Raw genomic sequence first — 18,194 nt, forward strand, 5'->3', positions numbered from 1 at the left:
AAGCTATTATGTAGTTACTGCTGTGGTCTATTTGATGTTGCCATAGCAACGGGACCAACAACTGCAGCTTTGCTAGCTGGCTAAGCTAAAGCCTGCTAACTGACAGCTTCACTATAAACACGCGGTTATCACATTATTATTTAGCTAGTTAAGTTAAAGTTAATGAGTTAACCAGCAGAATATGGAGGATAACCTGGAGACTGTGAGTGTGCTGCACTGGTGGTCGTATTATTATTATTATTTATTTATATTATTAGTACCTAGCTAGTAGATTGATGTAGGCTATTGATGTAAATAACGGTAATAAGACTGGATGGAACTGGATCATTGGGAAAGTAGGCCTAATTGTTCCCCTTAAAAATAAACTATCCACGTAGAGTTTGATAGTAGGCTACGTTTCTATAGTATTTACTATGATGTGTAGGCTACTGACTGGTCCCCACAGCAGTGAAAGTGATGTGGTGTGCATGTTAAAATACAATTTCGCTTTATTGTCATGAAGGTCACAACACCATCATTGCCAAACCATTAAGAATCAATGAAACAAAAATAATGGATACATTACACATCAATACACAACAATAATGCACAATACAATACAATACAAAACAAAACATTGAGATTGATACACATCAAACCGTATTCACACACATTAGGTGTGAGTGCTGATTAGTGATTATGTCTCTCTGTCTCTGTCTGTCTCAAGGCAGTAATCATAGGGCAAATATGACCAAAATGTCAAAAGGTTTTTACATAGGACATTTTTAATATCTCTTTTTTATCACTCCATAAATCAGAAAATACTGTCAGCTGCTGTTCCGCTGTTACAGGGCCCTTCACTGGTAAAATCTTCAGAGGACCATAAGGGTATATAGGGAAACAGCCTGGCAGTGAAGGTGTGCGTTAGTATCAGCCAATCATTTGAAGAAGAAGAAGAACTGGACGGACAAACCCGACAACCCAACACACACTCATGCTGACAGTGGCTGGTGAATTATTGTCTTTGCATTTATCCCATCCAGGCTTGTCCTTCCTCCGCAGGCCAGGAGCAGTGGACCAGGGTGAGAGTTATAACTTTGGTTATACTCGTCAGATGACGATCTTCTGCATGTTTTTAGTGGGGGTCCATACCGATGGGGAGCAGGGGGAGAACATGCAAACTCTGCCTTTTTGACGAGATAGCCCACCTGGGCCGTAGTCACTGAAGATATGGGGAACACACATCCACAGCGTCCCAGGCGGGAATCGAACCCAGGACCTTCTAGCTGTGAAGCGACAGCTCTACCACTGAGCCACCGTGCCTCCCTTGAACGAGTTGAATAGTGACTCTAGGACCAATTTAAAGAAGTAATTATGATAGCAAGTTGCCATGAAGGGCTTTAAGTAAAGAGAAACCCATATAATGCCTGTCATGTCATACTGTTAGGGATGCAGTCAAGCTTTTCATACAAGAAGCAATGATGTCACTGGTAAATAATATGAGAGTTTAGAGAGAGAGATTAGAGCGGAGTGATAAACTGCATCTAGGGGTTTAAGACTCCCTCTCACTCTCTGTCCCTCTCTCTCTCTCTGACCCCGCACCTCTCTCTCTGTCCCTCTATCTCTCTCTCTCTCTGCCCCCGCACCTCTCTCTCTCTCTCTCTCTCTCCTCTCCAGATCCAACATGGCGTCTGATGGGTCTCCTCCAGATGAGGGTAAGACGAGGAGGAAGAGGAAGGAGCGTGAGCTGAGGAGGAAGGTCTCAGAGGTTCCAGAGGTTGGTAACAGTCACAAATATGCCTCTATGCTTTTGGAACATTGTTTGGTTGCAGTAACAGATTAAGTCACTGGGTGGCGCACTGGCACTCCTTGTTTATACTGAGACTGAGTTACAGCCAGTGTTGTACTCGAGTCCGGACTCGGACATTTCGGGACTTGTGACTCGACTTGGACTTGAGCACTGATGACTCGGACATGGACTTGGACTGGAGCATCCATGCATTCGGACTCGGAAGTTGGAGACGAGGACTCAGACTTGTTAATTCATAGAAACAGTTTTTATTCCTTTTTGTAATAGGCCCTAATAATTTGGCATAAGATATTGTTAATACCATGACATTATTCAGTTTTATGCAAGGGCGGGCACGTGTGTTCTACCTACAGTATGTGGATTCTTGAGACTTGAGACTCGACTCGGACTCGAGACATAGTGACTTGACTACTACTACTGGTTACAGCAACAGGTTGAGTCACTGCCACTCCCAGTCTGTCTTCCGACAAATACCTTGTCTCTTCAGTAATGTCTTTGTACCTGTTAAACTATATCAATCTACTGTACATCCGTGGTTCTCAACTGGTGGGTCGTGCCCCAAAAGTGTCTCGCGGGACCGTTTTGAGTGGGTCGCAGATGTGTGCATGAAAAAAAGTGCGCATGAACAAGTTCTACTCCTTGAGGACACCGCCGTCTGTGGCTGACATTAGTGTATTTCGCAGGTTCTAGTGGGCTCCTTTCTAAAACCAGAGAGTGAAGATCCTTGTATGATATGAAACTAGAAGACCTAAGGCTGGCATTGGTACCAATATTGTCATGTTATTGCTAGTCTTTTGAGGGGGTAAAGGTAAAGGGGCTGGCTAATTAATGCTCCAAAGTTAGGCGAAATTTTGGCGAGGATCTACATGTATGTTGCGAGATTATAGTGCCGTAGAGACCAGTTGACAAGTACAGGTGAATAAAGTGGCACGTGTGTGAAACCCCACTACCCTACTGGCAATCATCTGGCTCTGTCATGCTATGCTGTCCAGGATTTCCCTAACCTAAAGCCATAACGTTGAGCTAAGACACGACCAAACTCGTTCCAGGTCCCTGAGGTCCAGGTGGACATCGAGGAGCTGACGGCCCGCGGACACCTTGCCCTGCAGAGCGGACGGAGAGAAGAAGCTCTGAGCTGCTTCAAGAAAGCCCTGAAAGCTTCTGAGGTATAGAACCCGTTCACATCACAGACTGTTACAACCTGTTTAGTCCTGAACATCACTGGCTCCCTTTACACCTGGCATTAAAATGTGTTTTGGGTGATGGGGTTGCAATCAGTGCGTGACCACATGAACGTACAGGTGTAAATGCACCCAAGACATTGAACACAAGTGTTGTCATTCCACATACAACAACTACGTGGGCGAAAATACGTGCTTGATGTCACTGCCTTGTGCGTCATCATTACCATGGCGACAGTCCGCTGCTGATGTGACGCTCGCATAAAACAAACTTAGACTTATTATTTTTAAAGCAGCTATGGGGAACTTTTATTTTGTGTTGATTGTTGCAGCCCCTGTGGACAAAAGTGGAACTGTTCTCCTGGAACGAAGACTGCATTTCCACTTTTTTTACATGAAAGAAAAAGACAAAAAAAACACAAACATCTACATAAAACACCAAGGCTGGTCCCACTGTCTCCACTGCGCTGTCTGAACCCAAGCCAGGAAAGGCTTCTGTGAGTCAGAGAGCCTCCCCTGCTGTTTTATTCGGCTTGTTTGAGATGAGCAAAGTTCTGTGCAGATTGGACCAGCGACTTGCTTGGCCCGTTGCATGATGGTTAGAAAAGTTGTCCGACTTGCTCCGCCTGCCCGACTGTGTGAGCCACGGGACTCGTGAGCCACGGGACTCGTGAGCCACGGGACTCGTGAGCCACGGGACTCGTGAGCCACGGGACTCTCGTGAGAGCGAGGCGGGCGCAGATTTGGAGCGAGCGCTGCGCAGAGGATGACGAGAAAAAACGCATCGAGCTGAGTGCCCATTGGTTCAACACAGGTGTATCACACACCCACAGTGAAATGCAGGAACTTCAATTTGATGTCTATTCCAAGCTGTCACTCAGTATTTTACATAAATACCACATGTAATGCCTACATTAAAATAAAAATACGTAATCTGAACGGCTGGTTTGAGCAGTGAGTGTGGGTGGCACTAATGCACATTTAAAAAAGGTTCCCAGGCACACTGTTCTGTGAAAAACTTTAAAAGCCTTTATTTTAGTCCATGGCTATACAAAAGTAAAAAAAAAAAAAAAAAAAAGAGCAGAGCAACAGACTGACCGACGTGTTTGAGCTCCCGAGAACCTTCCTCAGGGTGTAAAGGTCACCCTGTACCCTGATGTACTGAAATTTGATTTGTGTGACATTAAAGCGGCGTCACAACAAGCCAAAAAAGGTTGGGAACCCATGACATGTTTCCTTATTTGGCTGCTGTTGATTTCCCAGCATGCCTTGTGCTTGCTCCTCCGTGTGTCAGTTGCAGGACTCTCGTGTGCGCCGTGCGTGTGTCTTTAACCTGGGCGCTGCGTATGTGGAGGCGGGGAAGCCTCAGAAGGGTCTGGGCCTCCTGCGGCGAGCGGTGTCCGGCCCACGGGCCAATCGGCTCGCAGACCTCCAGTTCAACCTGGCCGTGGCCCACAATGCACTGGGACAGCGGGAAGAGGCCGCCGCTTACTTCCTTCAGGCTGCCCAGTTGTACCGATCCCAGGGGGGTGGAGCCAGCGAGGGCGACGCCTGCATGGAGATGAGCCGCTGCTACGCTACACTGCAGGTGTGTGCAAAGTGTTCTTCAGGCAGATGTTAAGAAATGCCATAGGATGAAATAGAGCACCGCAGGAATGAGTCCGGAAGTAGCATCATAGATATTCTATTACTATCTAGATGGGTCACTGCAGGTTCCGCCAATTCTAACAAATGGTAGCAGCAAGTCTCCTAAATGGTCATGTGGTCACCTCTCCCCTGAAGTGTTGTGAGAGGACTCTGCCTGGTGATGCAGGGTTAGCGCTGACCTAGCAAGCTAACTTGAAATAGAGATTGTGAGTTCCAAAACTCCACACAAACCACACATATAAACACAAAGCTGACCCTTGTTAGCTCAATACAGTTGAAACTAAGATATTCCATTAAAAAAAAATCTAGCCACAGATTTAGCTACTACATCAACGAACTTCAGCTTTAGCTTTAGCTAATCGCTCCCTGCTAACATGAGTTTCTGTTGCCAAATCTCGCGAGAGTGTGTTGCTGAGATACAACAAGTAAAATTTTCTCCTGATCTGTCTATCTGAAAAATGCCATTTTAGTGTCAGAATATTCTGAAGATATGTGGCTTCGGAGAATGGGCCGAATATTTACTTTAATGAATATGGGGCGAAAGAATCTGTCATAATCTGAGATCACATTGACTTTTCCCATTGACTCCAATAGACTCAGACCTGCCGAAAACCTCCTAAGTCCGTGGAAAAACACGGGCAAAACGCATGTGCCAAAATGACAGGAACTGAGTTGAAGTTGGGCCGTCTTGCTTGAAATCCCATCGTCTTTGGTAGCATGTTGGAGCTTAAGGGGAAAAGTGAATGCGGTTTTAAAATGGGGATTTCACTTAAATGCATAAAATAAGGTCTGTTGTTAACAAAAGTTTATGGGAGTGATAATTTGTGTTCAGCAGGATAATCTTCACAAACGTGAATCACTTTTATGACTTTTGAAACGTAAATGTGTTTTTTCAGAAAATGCTTTAAAAGGCATAAAAATGATTAACGTTCATGAAGATGATCCTGCTGAACACAAATGACCAGATCCAACATGTCCGGGACTTCCGCCTTCCGACTAGAGTAGCCTACTCTATTTTAGGAAGTTCAAGAAGGCTCTTAAGCAGTGTTGGGCAAGTTACCCAGGAAGTGTATTCATCAGTTACTTATTACTCATTTAAAAAGTAATACAATTACTTTATTTATTACTTTGTATCAAAAGTAATAAGATACGTTACTCGTTACATTACTATATTACTTTCGATACCCCCCTTAGGTGTCAGGGAACCTATGAAGACTTTGAACTATAACCTACTTGTCTAAAATGTGTTTAAATACAGTATATTGGAGGCTTACCTTTTCACTGTAGGAATTTTAAGACAGGTGAAGGGCTGTCTCTCAAAGGGACAGTTCACCCTAAAATCAAAAGTACATTTTTCCTCTTACTTGTAGTGTGTTCGTGTGTGTGTGTGTGTGTGTGTGTGTGTGTGTGTGTGTGTGTTAGGACTGGACCCAGGCGGTACAGGGTTTCCTGCGTGCGGGGGAGAGCTACAGGGTGGCGGCCATGTTGGATTCTGCCGCCATCGCTCTCAAAGAAGCAGGAAGTCACATGGTCCAATCGAATCAGTTTAGCCAGGATGACGTCACCGGCGTGCTGACAGAGTGTCTGAGTCTGGCAGACAGTGTCACCGACCCGACGACTCGGGGTGAGTCCTTTATTAAGCAGCGGTGCTGTCTGAAAATATTTCTCATTACTAGAATATGACTCGTTATCACTGTGAGTTATACTCTGCTCTGGCCACCAAGAGGCTCTGTCATTGGTACACTTTTATAAGGCAATTCTTGGTCTGCTCCCAGCCTACATATTGCCGCGGTCTATTTTTTCACCTTTTTTTGTGTGTGTGTAAATCGATGCCATTGGTCACCCTTCATGTCTGTCTGTGGGTTTTACAAAATTTAACCCGTGGAAAAGCATTAAAACAATCTTGTGACTAAGTCTCATAACTCCATTCGCCCTCAAACGGTCCCTCAAACCTCGAGGCTCCGCCCCTGCCTCCGTCTAAAGCCCCCCAGGCAGGAGGAAAATACCCCGGAAAGCAGGCATGGTAAACCAGAACCGAACGGCGCCGTTTATTTCTGACTTTATTTTGTTTTATTTCTGCCTTCGGCTGACGTAAATAGATCAATAAAATGTTTTCGAATTTAATATCCCTAGGCTGCAAACTCATTTAAACTATGCAGATCAAAGTGGTTTCTGACGAGACTAATGTTAGTGTTAGTTCCAGCTTGTAGCGTGGGCTGCTGTCCTGTAGAGGGAGCTGTAAGCTGTTCCTCCCCAATAGGTCCATTTAGGAGAGGCACAGTAGAAAGCCCAGACATGTGCTAACATGAGGGAATTTTACACAATTTCAGTGTGCACAATACCTGTTGGTATAGTGCATAGACCGTCTACAAAATAGGGACAGAGTCAGCTTGACGTCACCCGTTGGTTTTTGGACTCCCATTCTGAAGCCTAGTGTGGCCGTCGCCATCTTGGGGTTCTTGTGCAGCTCGCGTGAGACGGCACAAGACCAGGGCTTTCCCAGAGCTGCAGCTCCCCCTGCTGTTGGTCCGGGATCAGCAAGCTGCACGGTCACTGGACAAGCGTAGCTCTCTACTAGGAACCTTCCTAGCTAGTAGTGTTACCGCCCAACCCTAAACCTGTCTTCTCTCCTCCAGGTGAGCTGTACCTGGCGGTGGGCGTGGCTTACTGTCGCCTCAGGTGTTTCTGGGAGGCGGTGCAGTGCTTCCAGCAGGCCCTGCCCCCACCCGGCCCCCCAGGCCCGGACCTCCCCGGCCTGCCCCCTGGCCTGCCCCCTGGCCTGCCCCCTGGCCTGCTGGCCGACACGCTGCTCAACCTGGGAGCCGCGCTCAACTCTGTGGGCCAGTTCAGACCGGCTGTGGGCTACCACAGACTGGCTGTTGGGCTGTACGGTGAGACACACACACGCACACACACGCACACACACACACACACACACACACACACACACACACACACACACACACACACACACACACACACAACACACGTCATGTTGAGCAATACAAAAGCAAAATAAACTTACACATATAATCATAACATAACCATAGGCCTAAAGTAACAAACTAAAGAAAAAGGAATAAACAATGAGTAATTATAATAATGCTTCAAGTTATACACTTGGCTTGTTAACAAAAGGTTATGAAACAGCAAAGTTTGTATTCAGCAAGATAATCTTCATAAATGAGGACCACTTTTATTACTTTTGAAGTGTTGTCTGAAAATTGCGCATCAAATTCAAGACACTGGTACTCGCCTACAGAGCACCACACAAGACAGCTCCTCCGTACAGTATCTGCAATGTACAGCAGGGGGACCCCACCTTTTCTGCACCACCGTGGACCGGTTTAAAATATTGCTGCCGACCGGGGAGGTGGGCGGTTGGATATGAAACGCATAGCACATACTGTAGTTCACGTTTGGATATAGTATCAAATACACAGGGCGTATTTTCCTCGCATGAAGATAATATGAAAACATGAACTCACCAATGTCTCTCCCACACACGGCGCCTGTGTTTTATTCCTCTTTCTCCCTCATGTTATGTTTCTTCAGATCAGATCGATAGCCTGCATAATCATTGTGGATGGCCACAAGATAGAAATCTGTTTGCAACACACCCAACGTGCAAATTAATGTGATGCGTGCATAACAAAGCCTCTATATGGGGGGAAAAGTTTGTTTCTGCCTTCTTCCGTTCTTTAGTTATCGACACTTGAATGCAGGTGGTTTTCACCAAAAACGCCCGTCTCTCACCAGGCATACATGCCTGTTTGTGCAGCAAAGCGAGTGATAAGTTAGATCCACACGGAGGCGGGACGGGGCGAGTCGAAAGTCGCTCATCCCGATCGCGACTCTTCTCGTCCCTGGCACCACAATGGCGGAAGGAGCTGCCCCCTCTGGTCAGGACGGCCGAATCACTGCCCATCTTTTGGCGGAGACTAAAAACACACCTTTTCAGGCTATACCTGGGCCCTTCTTGAACTAACATCTCCATCTTCTAAAAGAGTGTGTGTGTGTGTGTGTGTGTGTGTGTGTGTGTGTGTGTGTGTGTGTGTGTGTGTGTGTGTGTGTGTGTGTGTGTGTGTGTGTGTGTGTGTGTGTGTGTGTGTGTGTGTGTGTGTGTGTGTGTAGGCTCCTTGGGTCGCCGTGCGGACCAGGCTCAGTGTTTCAGTAATCTGGCGTTTGCCCTCACTCAGCTGGGTGAGGAAGAGGAGGCCGAAGAGAGCTCCATCCATGCTCTGCAGGCCTTCAAAGACACCGGTATCTACTGGGTTTCTACTGTATTATCCATGCTCTGCAGGCCTTCAGAGACACCAGCATCTACTGGGTTTCTACTGTATTATCCACGCTCTGCAGGCCTTCAGAGACACCAGTATCTACTGGGTTTCTACTGTATTATCCACGCTCTGCAGGCCTTCAGAGACACCAGTATCTACTGGGTTTCTACTGTATTATCCATGCTCTGCAGGCCTTCAGAGACACCAGCATCTACTGGGTTTCTACTGTATTATCCATGCTCTGCAGGCCTTCAGAGACACCAGTATCTACTGGGTTTCTACTGTATTATCCATGCTCTGCAGGCCTTCAGAGACACCAGTATCTACTGGGTTTCTACTGTATTATCCATGCTCTGCAGGCCTTCAGATACACCAGTATCTACTGGGTTTCTACTGTATTATCCACGCTCTGCAGGCCTTCAGAGACACCAGCATCTACTGGGTTTCTACTGTATTATCCATGCTCTGCAGGCCTTCAGAGACACCAGTATCTACTGGGTTTCTACTGTATTATCCATGCTCTGCAGGCCTCTAGAGACACCAGCATCTACTGGGTTTCTACTGTATTATCCACGCTCTGCAGGCCTTCAGAGACACCAGCATCTACTGGGTTTCTACTGTATTATCCATGCTCTGCAGGCCTTCAGAGACACCAGCATCTACTGGGTTTCTACTGTATTATCCATGCTCTGCAGGCCTTCAGAGACACCAGTATCTACTGGGTTTCTACTGTATTATCCATGCTCTGCAGGCCTTCAGAGACACCAGTATCTACTGGGTTTCTACTGTATTATCCACGCTCTGCAGGCCTTCAGAGACACCAGTATCTACTGGGTTTCTACTGTATTATCCACGCTCTGCAGGCCTTCAGAGACACCAGTATCTACTGGGTTTCTACTGTATTATCCACGCTCTGCAGGCCTTCAGAGACACCAGTATCTACTGGGTTTCTACTGTATTATCCACGCTCTGCAGGCCTTCAGAGACACCAGTATCTACTGGGTTTCTACTGTATTATCCATGCTCTGCAGGCCTTCAGAGACACCAGCATCTACTGGGTTTCTACTGTATTATCCACGCTCTGCAGGCCTTCAGAGACACCAGTATCTACTGGGTTTCTACTGTATTATCCATGCACTGCAGGCCTTCAGAGACACCAGCATCTACTGGGTTTCTACTGTATTATCCACGCTCTGCAGGCCTTCAGAGACACCAGTATCTACTGGGTTTCTACTGTATTATTTATCCATGCTCTGCAGGCCTTCAGAGTCACCAGTATCTACTGGGTTTCTACTGTATTATCCATGCTCTGCAGGCCTTCAGAGACACCAGTATCTACTGGGTTTCTACTGTATTATCCACGCTCTGCAGGCCTTCAGAGACACCAGTATCTACTGGGTTTCTACTGTATTATCCATGCACTGCAGGCCTTCAGAGACACCAGTATCTACTGGGTTTCTACTGTATTATCCATGCTCTGCAGGCCTTCAGAGACACCAGCATCTACTGGGTTTCTACTGTATTATCCACGCTCTGCAGGCCTTCAGAGACACCAGTATCTACTGGGTTTCTACTGTATTATCCATGCTCTGCAGGCCTTCAGAGACACCAGTATCTACTGGGTTTCTACTGTATTATCCATGCTCTGCAGGCCTTCAGAGACACCAGTATCTACTGGGTTTCTACTGTATTATCCATGCTCTGCAGGCCTTCAGAGACACCAGTATCTACTGGGTTTCTACTGTATTATCCATGCTCTGCAGGCCTTCAGAGACACCAGTATCTACTGGGTTTCTACTGTATTATCCACGCTCTGCAGGCCTTCAGAGACACCAGCATCTACTGGGTTTCTACTGTATTATCCACACACTGCAGGCCTTCAGACACACCAGTATCTACTGGGTTTCTACTGTATTATCCATGCTCTGCAGGCCTCTAGAGACACCAGCATCTACTGGGTTTCTACTGTATTATCCATGCTCTGCAGGCCTTCAGAGACACCAGCATCTACTGGGTTTCTACTGTATTATCCATGCTCTGCAGGCCTTCAGAGACACCAGTATCTACTGGGTTTCTACTGTATTATCCACACACTGCAGGCCTTCAGACACACCAGTATCTACTGGGTTTCTACTGTATTATCCACGCTCTGCAGGCCTTCAGAGACACCAGTATCTACTGGGTTTCTACTGTATTATCCACACACTGCAGGCCTTCAGAGACACCAGTATCTACTGGGTTTCTACTGTATTATCCATGCTCTGCAGGCCTTCAGAGACACCAGTATCTACTGGGTTTCTACTGTATTATCCACACACTGCAGGCCTTCAGAGACACCAGTATCTACTGGGTTTCTACTGTATTATCCACGCTCTGCAGGCCTTCAGAGACACCAGTATCTACTGGGTTTCTACTGTATTATCCATGCTCTGCAGGCCTCTAGAGACACCGGTATCTGGGTTTCTACTGTATTATCCATGCTCTGCAGGCCTTCAGATACACAGGTTTTCCACTATTTGGAATTTTATACAATTTTATTTGTATATCTCTCCCACCTGTCTGTCTGTCTGTCTCTCCACCTGCCTCTCTCTACCTGTCTCTCTGCAGAGGACTACCTGTCTCAGTGTCAGGTGTGTGAGGCATTAGCAGAGTCCTACCTGAAGCAGAGGAAGCTTCAGAAAGCTGCTGAACTCTACAAACAGGCTCTGTCTACCCTGAGCCGCTGCCCTGTGACATCACAGGTCAGTGACATCACAGTTCGGTGACATCACAGGTCAGAGGTCACCGCGCCCTGACAGGTCAAGTACGTCTCTATCTGCAGCCTGCAGACTCCCTCAAAGACATGCCCATTGATGCAACGCCAGTACAAGACACTGCCTCATTCACTTTGCGATGAAAAATAATGTGATGTTAAGCTTTTCGGTGGCCGGGTACATTGTGGCAGATGAGATGCTAACATGCTTTTGATAAATGACACCTGCATCTGTCTATCTGTATATCCACTGTTTAGCAGCTGGTTAAGTAGCGAATTAGCCATCAATTCTGTGATTCTCTGATTCTATGCTATTAGCTTTAAACTTCCATCCATCCATCCATCTTCAACTGCTTATCCGGAGTCGCGTTGCAGAGGTTGCTTGCCGCCCACACAGTCTGTCTGGCTCTTTACAGCGTTTGTTTGCTTGTGTGCAAACATGGAAAGCGCAGCACCGGGCAGGAGGCCTCCCAGTCTGTCTGGCTCTTTAAAGCATTTGTTTGGTTGTGTGGCAAACATGTGTTTGTTTGTGTTTGGTTGTGTGCAAACATGTGTTTGGTTGTGTTTGGTTGTGTGCAAACATGTGTTTGGTTGGTTGTGTGCAAACATGTGGTTGGTTGTGTGCAAACATGGAAAGCGCCGGGCCGGGTCTGTCTGGCTCTTTAAGCATGCATACGTACATACATACATACATACATACATACATACATACATACATACATACATACATACATACATACATACATAAAACAGGAGTGTTACCATGGTTACCACTGTACACAGTACTGAGTCAGTAAATGCTCTCTATCTGCAGGATGGCTCCAGTGCAGTGCAGGATCGTCTGGTGGAGCGTCTGACTGCGGCGCTGCAGCAACAGGCCAGAGTGCAGGTCTGCTTCAGTCTGCATTAGGGGTTTCACAGACTAATGGACTATCTGAACCACTGGTAGACACTGTGCAGACTAGTGGACTATCTGAACCACTGGTAGACACTGTGCAGACTAGTGGACTATCTGAACCACCAGTGGACACTGTGCATGATTGTAGATGAATGGTCCCTCTGTCGTTTGAGCATGGTGCAGTAACAAATAAACAAGCGCAAGATGCAGAGAGAAACATGGGTGTACGTGCCCATACTCCACTACAGTCAACGGGGTGGAAATACTTTACCAGACCAGGAATCCAGAAAAAAAGAGAGAGAGAAAAAGAGTAGCCTGATTTAAAGCCAGCCCGTCTATATGCTAGACATATTTTCAAGTTAACTGCTGAAATATCCTATTGTCTTTAATGAAGAGAAATTATTAAAGAAAAACTTCCTGGATCTGATGGTTATCTGGTTGAAACAGGATGTTGGGGGTGGGACATAACGCAGTGAGGGATCATTCAAAAGTCTTAAACAGAATATGAGTCTGCAGAGAATATGAGTCAGGGAGAGAAAGTGTGTTTTATTTGATAGGAGGGGTGCAGATGGGCAGCATTGTAAAAAAAAATCTGATGGTTTTATTGGTTAGAAAAATATATTTATGCCTACTAGTGCGCAGGAGTTCATTTCACGGGGACTTTAAGAACAATTATCAAAACCATCCAGTATTTCCACATCTAACATGATAATATAAATTATTACTTACAACATTATTGGGCAGGCACAGAATGATTTATTGTCAGTATCATGAAGCTGTCCATGACCAACAATAGAAATTAAATTCCCTTGATGTTGGTCTTCATGAGAGTAAACCTTCTTCTCATGACACAGAGGCCACGCCCACTCAGACCCCGCCCACTCCGGCCACGCCCAGACAGCCCTCCCTCCGGACATCCAGGCAGGTATGAAGCGGCCAATCAGCTCTCATTGTCACCACATCCTCCAGTTAGCAATAACATTAACATTTAACATTAAAAACATGATTGTGTTTCTGTATGTTATTACAGCGCTACATGAATGCAATTAATTAACAATTAAAATGAATGAATTACGCCCACAACTGTTTTACACTCTTTTATTTGCAGGAGAACAGTTACTGCATGGCTCCAGAGTCAAAGCACAGAGTTCAACCATCAACCTCTCAACCCAGACGGGCCGAGGCCGAGGGGGACAGGTGAGTCACACTTTTCAGCTTCTGTTCGACCTTACAGCTTTGTACCTGTGTTAGGAAAAGTGTGGTACTAATATAACAGTATTAAGCTGCATTCAGAGCAAACGCTCTTTTGCAAATTTGCAAGGTTACATACAAAGTCAACGAAAATGAGCCCCGGGCAGCGCGAATGACGGAGCGCAAATTATGCTATATTCACCTCAGCTGCTATTCACTGGTAGTGGTGTAAAAATAATAGTAATACTAGTGGTAATACTGGTCCTGTGTGCAGGAGGAGAGGCATGTGAGGAGGCCCAGCAGAGGAGGAGCAGGCAGGAGGGAAGAGCTACAAACCAGGACTACAGACTCATACAGGAAGAAGCAGAGGATTGTGGGCCAGCTGGGGGAGGAGCTACTGAATACATGACCACGTTACCTGTGGCTATCAGGTAACACACACACACACACACACACACACATACACACACACACACACACACACACACACACACACACACACACACACACACACACACACACATACACACACACACACACACACACACACACACACACACACACACACTACACATACTACACATACACTTACTTGCTTATGGCAGTCCATCGTTGATGATGACCTTATATCTCTCAGGGCAGGGGTATAGGGGAGTTCAGTGCTTGGTGCACTCATGCCACCTCATGTGGCTGTGTAGAACTGTTTATGATCCACACTCTTTTCCACATGTGGGGCAGGTGTGTGTCAGATCTGGCTGCACAGTCTTTGTAGTGCCAATCTAGGCATATCCCTCTGTATATCTGCCAAGTTTCGCGATCATTGAACCAACATGCGTGGAGTTACGGCCGTTATTGTGTTAGGCCATGCCCACTTTTAGCATCTGCGGCGCCCCCTTTTGCTCAAATCGCACAATAGCATGTCAGAAATGCCATTCCAGATGAGACTGAGAAGTTTGCGCCCGATTATGCGAATGGCCTTGATTTACCGCTATTACATGGTTACCCCGCCCCCTTTCACCAATCATGACAAAACTTCTGATTTTGACTAGTACATCCTCCTTAAAGTTTTGCGATCATTGGACAAACAGGTGTGGAGTTACTTTTTTTTTTACTTTTTTGTGTTAGGCCATGCCCATTTTTGGCATTTATGGTGCCCCCTTTTGGTCAAATTGCACAAAGTTTTGGCAGACATGGTCAATGATGATATCCAAACATCTCAGCCAATTTGTGTCATGATTCGTTAATTGGACATGAAGTTATGACAATTTAGCTGAGAGGCCACGCCCTCTCACAAATTTAAGAGTTAATATCTTCTAAATGAAAGTAGATTTAAAAGCATCCAAGAGGCCAAATTGTAGAGCTTGCTCCATAGATGCTACCTAGCAATTTTGGTGGAAATCGGTGAAACGGTCTAGGAGGAGATGTAAAAAATGTGTTTTCCAAACTTCCGACCTCTGGGTGCTGGAGCTCGGTCCCGTTCAGCACCTCGGACAGCTCTCCTGCCACAGACAGAGGTGGTAGTGGTGGCTTGTGCTCCAGTGACCTTGTCACTATCAGATGCCAATGTTTGGACCTATAGGATGCTGCCAGTGCCAGGAGTTCTTCAGGTTGTTGTCCCCCAGGAGGACTATGGGCCGTTTGTTAGTCACACTGTAACGTTGACTTTGTGCCTCTAGGGGGCATCATTGGCAATGACTGGGGCTGATCCAAGGGTGGATCTACATCACTGGTGTGGAACAACATGTTTACTATTCACTTGTTGTTGTCTTTTAACTGGAATAGGGTGTTGGTAATGATAAGGCGGTGCTCCGAGCACAGTGTTAGTAGTCTGAGATCGTTGAGGTTGCCGGCGTCATGTTTGCCTAGTATGCCTTCCCAGAGCCCGCAGTCTGAGCCCACATGAGCATTGAAATCTCCCACTAGCAAAGGTGTATCACTGGGTGATGTCTTCAAAGTGCTGTCTTTTGAATCTTCACTGGCATCTTCACTGGGTATGCACTGATCAATCACTCAATATCAATTTTATATTTATACAGCGCTAAATCATAACAAGAGTTATCCCAAGGCGCTGATAACAAGGGTTATCCCAGGGCTGATGAAGGTATGTGTCAACCTCGGGTCAGGGGAATGCACCATCTCATCAGCCTTTTCTGTCTGCCATCAGTACCTGGTTTGGTTCTATCAGAGAACATCAGAACCAGTTAGAAGAAGCTGGAAGACCAGACTGCGATACATGGTTGCCATGGTTACTGCCATAATAAACCACACAGGTGAACATGAACGAGACCTTAACCAGTATGACGAGTCGCTCTTTCAAAATAAAAGCCCTCCTCAGCTGGAGCCACATATTGAGGAGTTTGAGGGTTTGATGGACAACATCAGAAATCCTGACTGTGTGTGTGTGTGTGTGTGTGTGTGTGTGTGTGTGTGTGTGTGTGTGTGTGTGTGTGTGTGTGTGTGTGTGTGTGTGTGTGTGTTATTTAAATGTGTGTCTCTCTCTCCAGTTCAGACCAGTCAGAGCGATCTGCAGACTTCCAGCACAGTGAGTACAGACAGTCTCATCTAACATTACTAAGAGTAAGGGCGTCATCTTGGGCTTTGGGAAACACTGATCCACATTTTTCACCGTTTTCTGACATTTTATAGACCAAACAACTAATCGATTAATGCAGAAAATTATCAACACTGACAGATTAATTGACAATGAAAATAATCAGAAGAGGAAGTGTAATACAGGTGTACACACCTGTATTGATGTGAAAGTTTCATAATACAATTATATTGTGCAAAGATAATAATTAGAGAAACTTTAAAGACTGTAAGGAGACACACACAGACACACATACAAATACAAATGTGTGTGTGTGTGTGTGTGTGTGTGTGTGTGTGTGTGTGTGTGTGTGTGTGTGTGTGTGTGTGTGTGTGTGTGTGTCTGCTCGCACGCATGCTGTGTGCGTGTGTGTGTGTTCCAGGCAGTCTCTGGCCGGACGGTGCGACCCGTCGCACGCTGCAGACCGACAGGTAACCCCGCCCTCTGTCTGTCTGAGTCATCTGATTCTTTGGCTGAATGGGAGCCGGCTGATTCTGACTGGTGGCTATTTTGTTGCAGTGAGCCCTCATTGGCCCGGGGGGCGGCGAACCCGCCGGCCGCTGACGGCGAGGCCACGCCCCTTTTAATGAGGTGGAAGTCTCGTTTCTGCAGCGTCATGTGACCATGTCATGTGACCTCGTCTCTACAGCACAGGAGCTTGCTGAGGACAAGTATTCAGTTAATTTACACAAACAAGTTAAAGGAATAGTTCACTCAAAAATGAAAATTCAGTCATTATATATACTCACCCCCATGCCGATGGAAAGGCGGGTGTAGTTTTTTAGTCCACCAAACATTCCTGGGGTTTCACAGCAAAACACTGTTGCAGACTTCTCCTTAACATTTGAGGTACAAATTCACCTCCATACAGTTGCCGTGAACAGGGAAGTCAGCTATAGAGACCAAAACTGTTTTTTGAACCCGGCTGTAAACAGGTTTATTTGTGCTGTAAAATCAGGCATTTTAACATGGGGATGTATGGGGAATGACTCACTTTTGCAGCTAGCCTCAAGTGGCCATTTGACAAACTGAAGTTTTTAGCACTTCTGTGTCAGAGTGTCACGTGATCTGAAAATGGCCTGATTGGTCAGACAGTATCCAGCCTATGATCAGGGTGATCAGTCATGTATTGATGATGTAAGTGTGTCATGTGATAACCATGTGGAATAAAAGTGGTTGAAACAGACTGTGGTTCCTATGGAAACACTTCTCTCAGGATGTTAGTGTGGAGCTCAGTAGAGTTGATCTCTATAACAGTTTTTTAACATCTGTGTATTGGTATGTTAGTTAAGCGACTCAAAGCAGTCAATACAAATTATATCTTAAACAAGACTATCGGCAAGCCTAGTTAAGCCGGACCCGGACTGCTGCCACTGTGTTGTTTTTTTGGTCATTTACATTTTTTATTGATTTTGTCTTGTTGTATGAAATATTAAGATAAGATATCACTTCATTGTCAGACAGAGTCCGAGATTTGTCTTGCATCCTAAGACACTTGTTTCTCATAAATACATACAGGTGTACAATACAAACAACAACACCATCACATCATCAAAGTGCTTCATACTGTGGAACTTCAATACACGTAATTGACGACAAAAAAACAAACAAGAGACAAGAAAAGAAAAGTGGCTGCAGTGCTTCCTTAGTCCCTACCTAGAGCCTCTAACCTGATTGAACAGTTTGACAGACTGGGGCACAAAAGAGTTTCTCAGTCTGTTTAAGCGAGCCTGTGGGACTCTGAATCTTCTGTTTGAGGGCAACAGCTCAAATTCATTAAAAAGAATGTGAGTTGGGTCACATTATGCTACCTGCTAGAGACAACATTCTTCTTGTGTGGGCTTCTTGAAAGTTTGTTTCAAGTGT

At 45.9% G+C, this 18,194-nt stretch overlaps 1 protein-coding gene across 1 annotated transcript; it reads left to right on the forward strand.

Moving 5' to 3' along the window:
- Positions 1-1,663: 1,663 nt before the first annotated feature.
- On the forward strand, positions 1,664-16,950 carry LOC310780699 (tetratricopeptide repeat protein 24-like; the record flags this gene model as incomplete). The annotated part of the gene is made up of 10 exons (XM_083641210.1): positions 1,664-1,756; positions 2,839-2,955; positions 4,265-4,558; positions 6,040-6,241; positions 7,254-7,508; positions 11,505-11,626; positions 12,464-12,538; positions 13,377-13,472; positions 13,656-13,744; positions 16,848-16,950. The coding sequence occupies 10 exons, from the start codon at positions 1,664-1,666 to the stop codon at positions 16,948-16,950; spliced, it is 1,446 nt and encodes a 481-aa protein (XP_083497336.1).
- Positions 16,951-18,194: the final 1,244 nt, after the last annotated feature.

The sequence above is a fragment of the Poromitra crassiceps genome, assembly GCF_964638095.1.
Source record: "Poromitra crassiceps genome assembly, chromosome: 8".
Classification (NCBI taxonomy): domain Eukaryota; kingdom Metazoa; phylum Chordata; class Actinopteri; order Beryciformes; family Melamphaidae; genus Poromitra; species Poromitra crassiceps.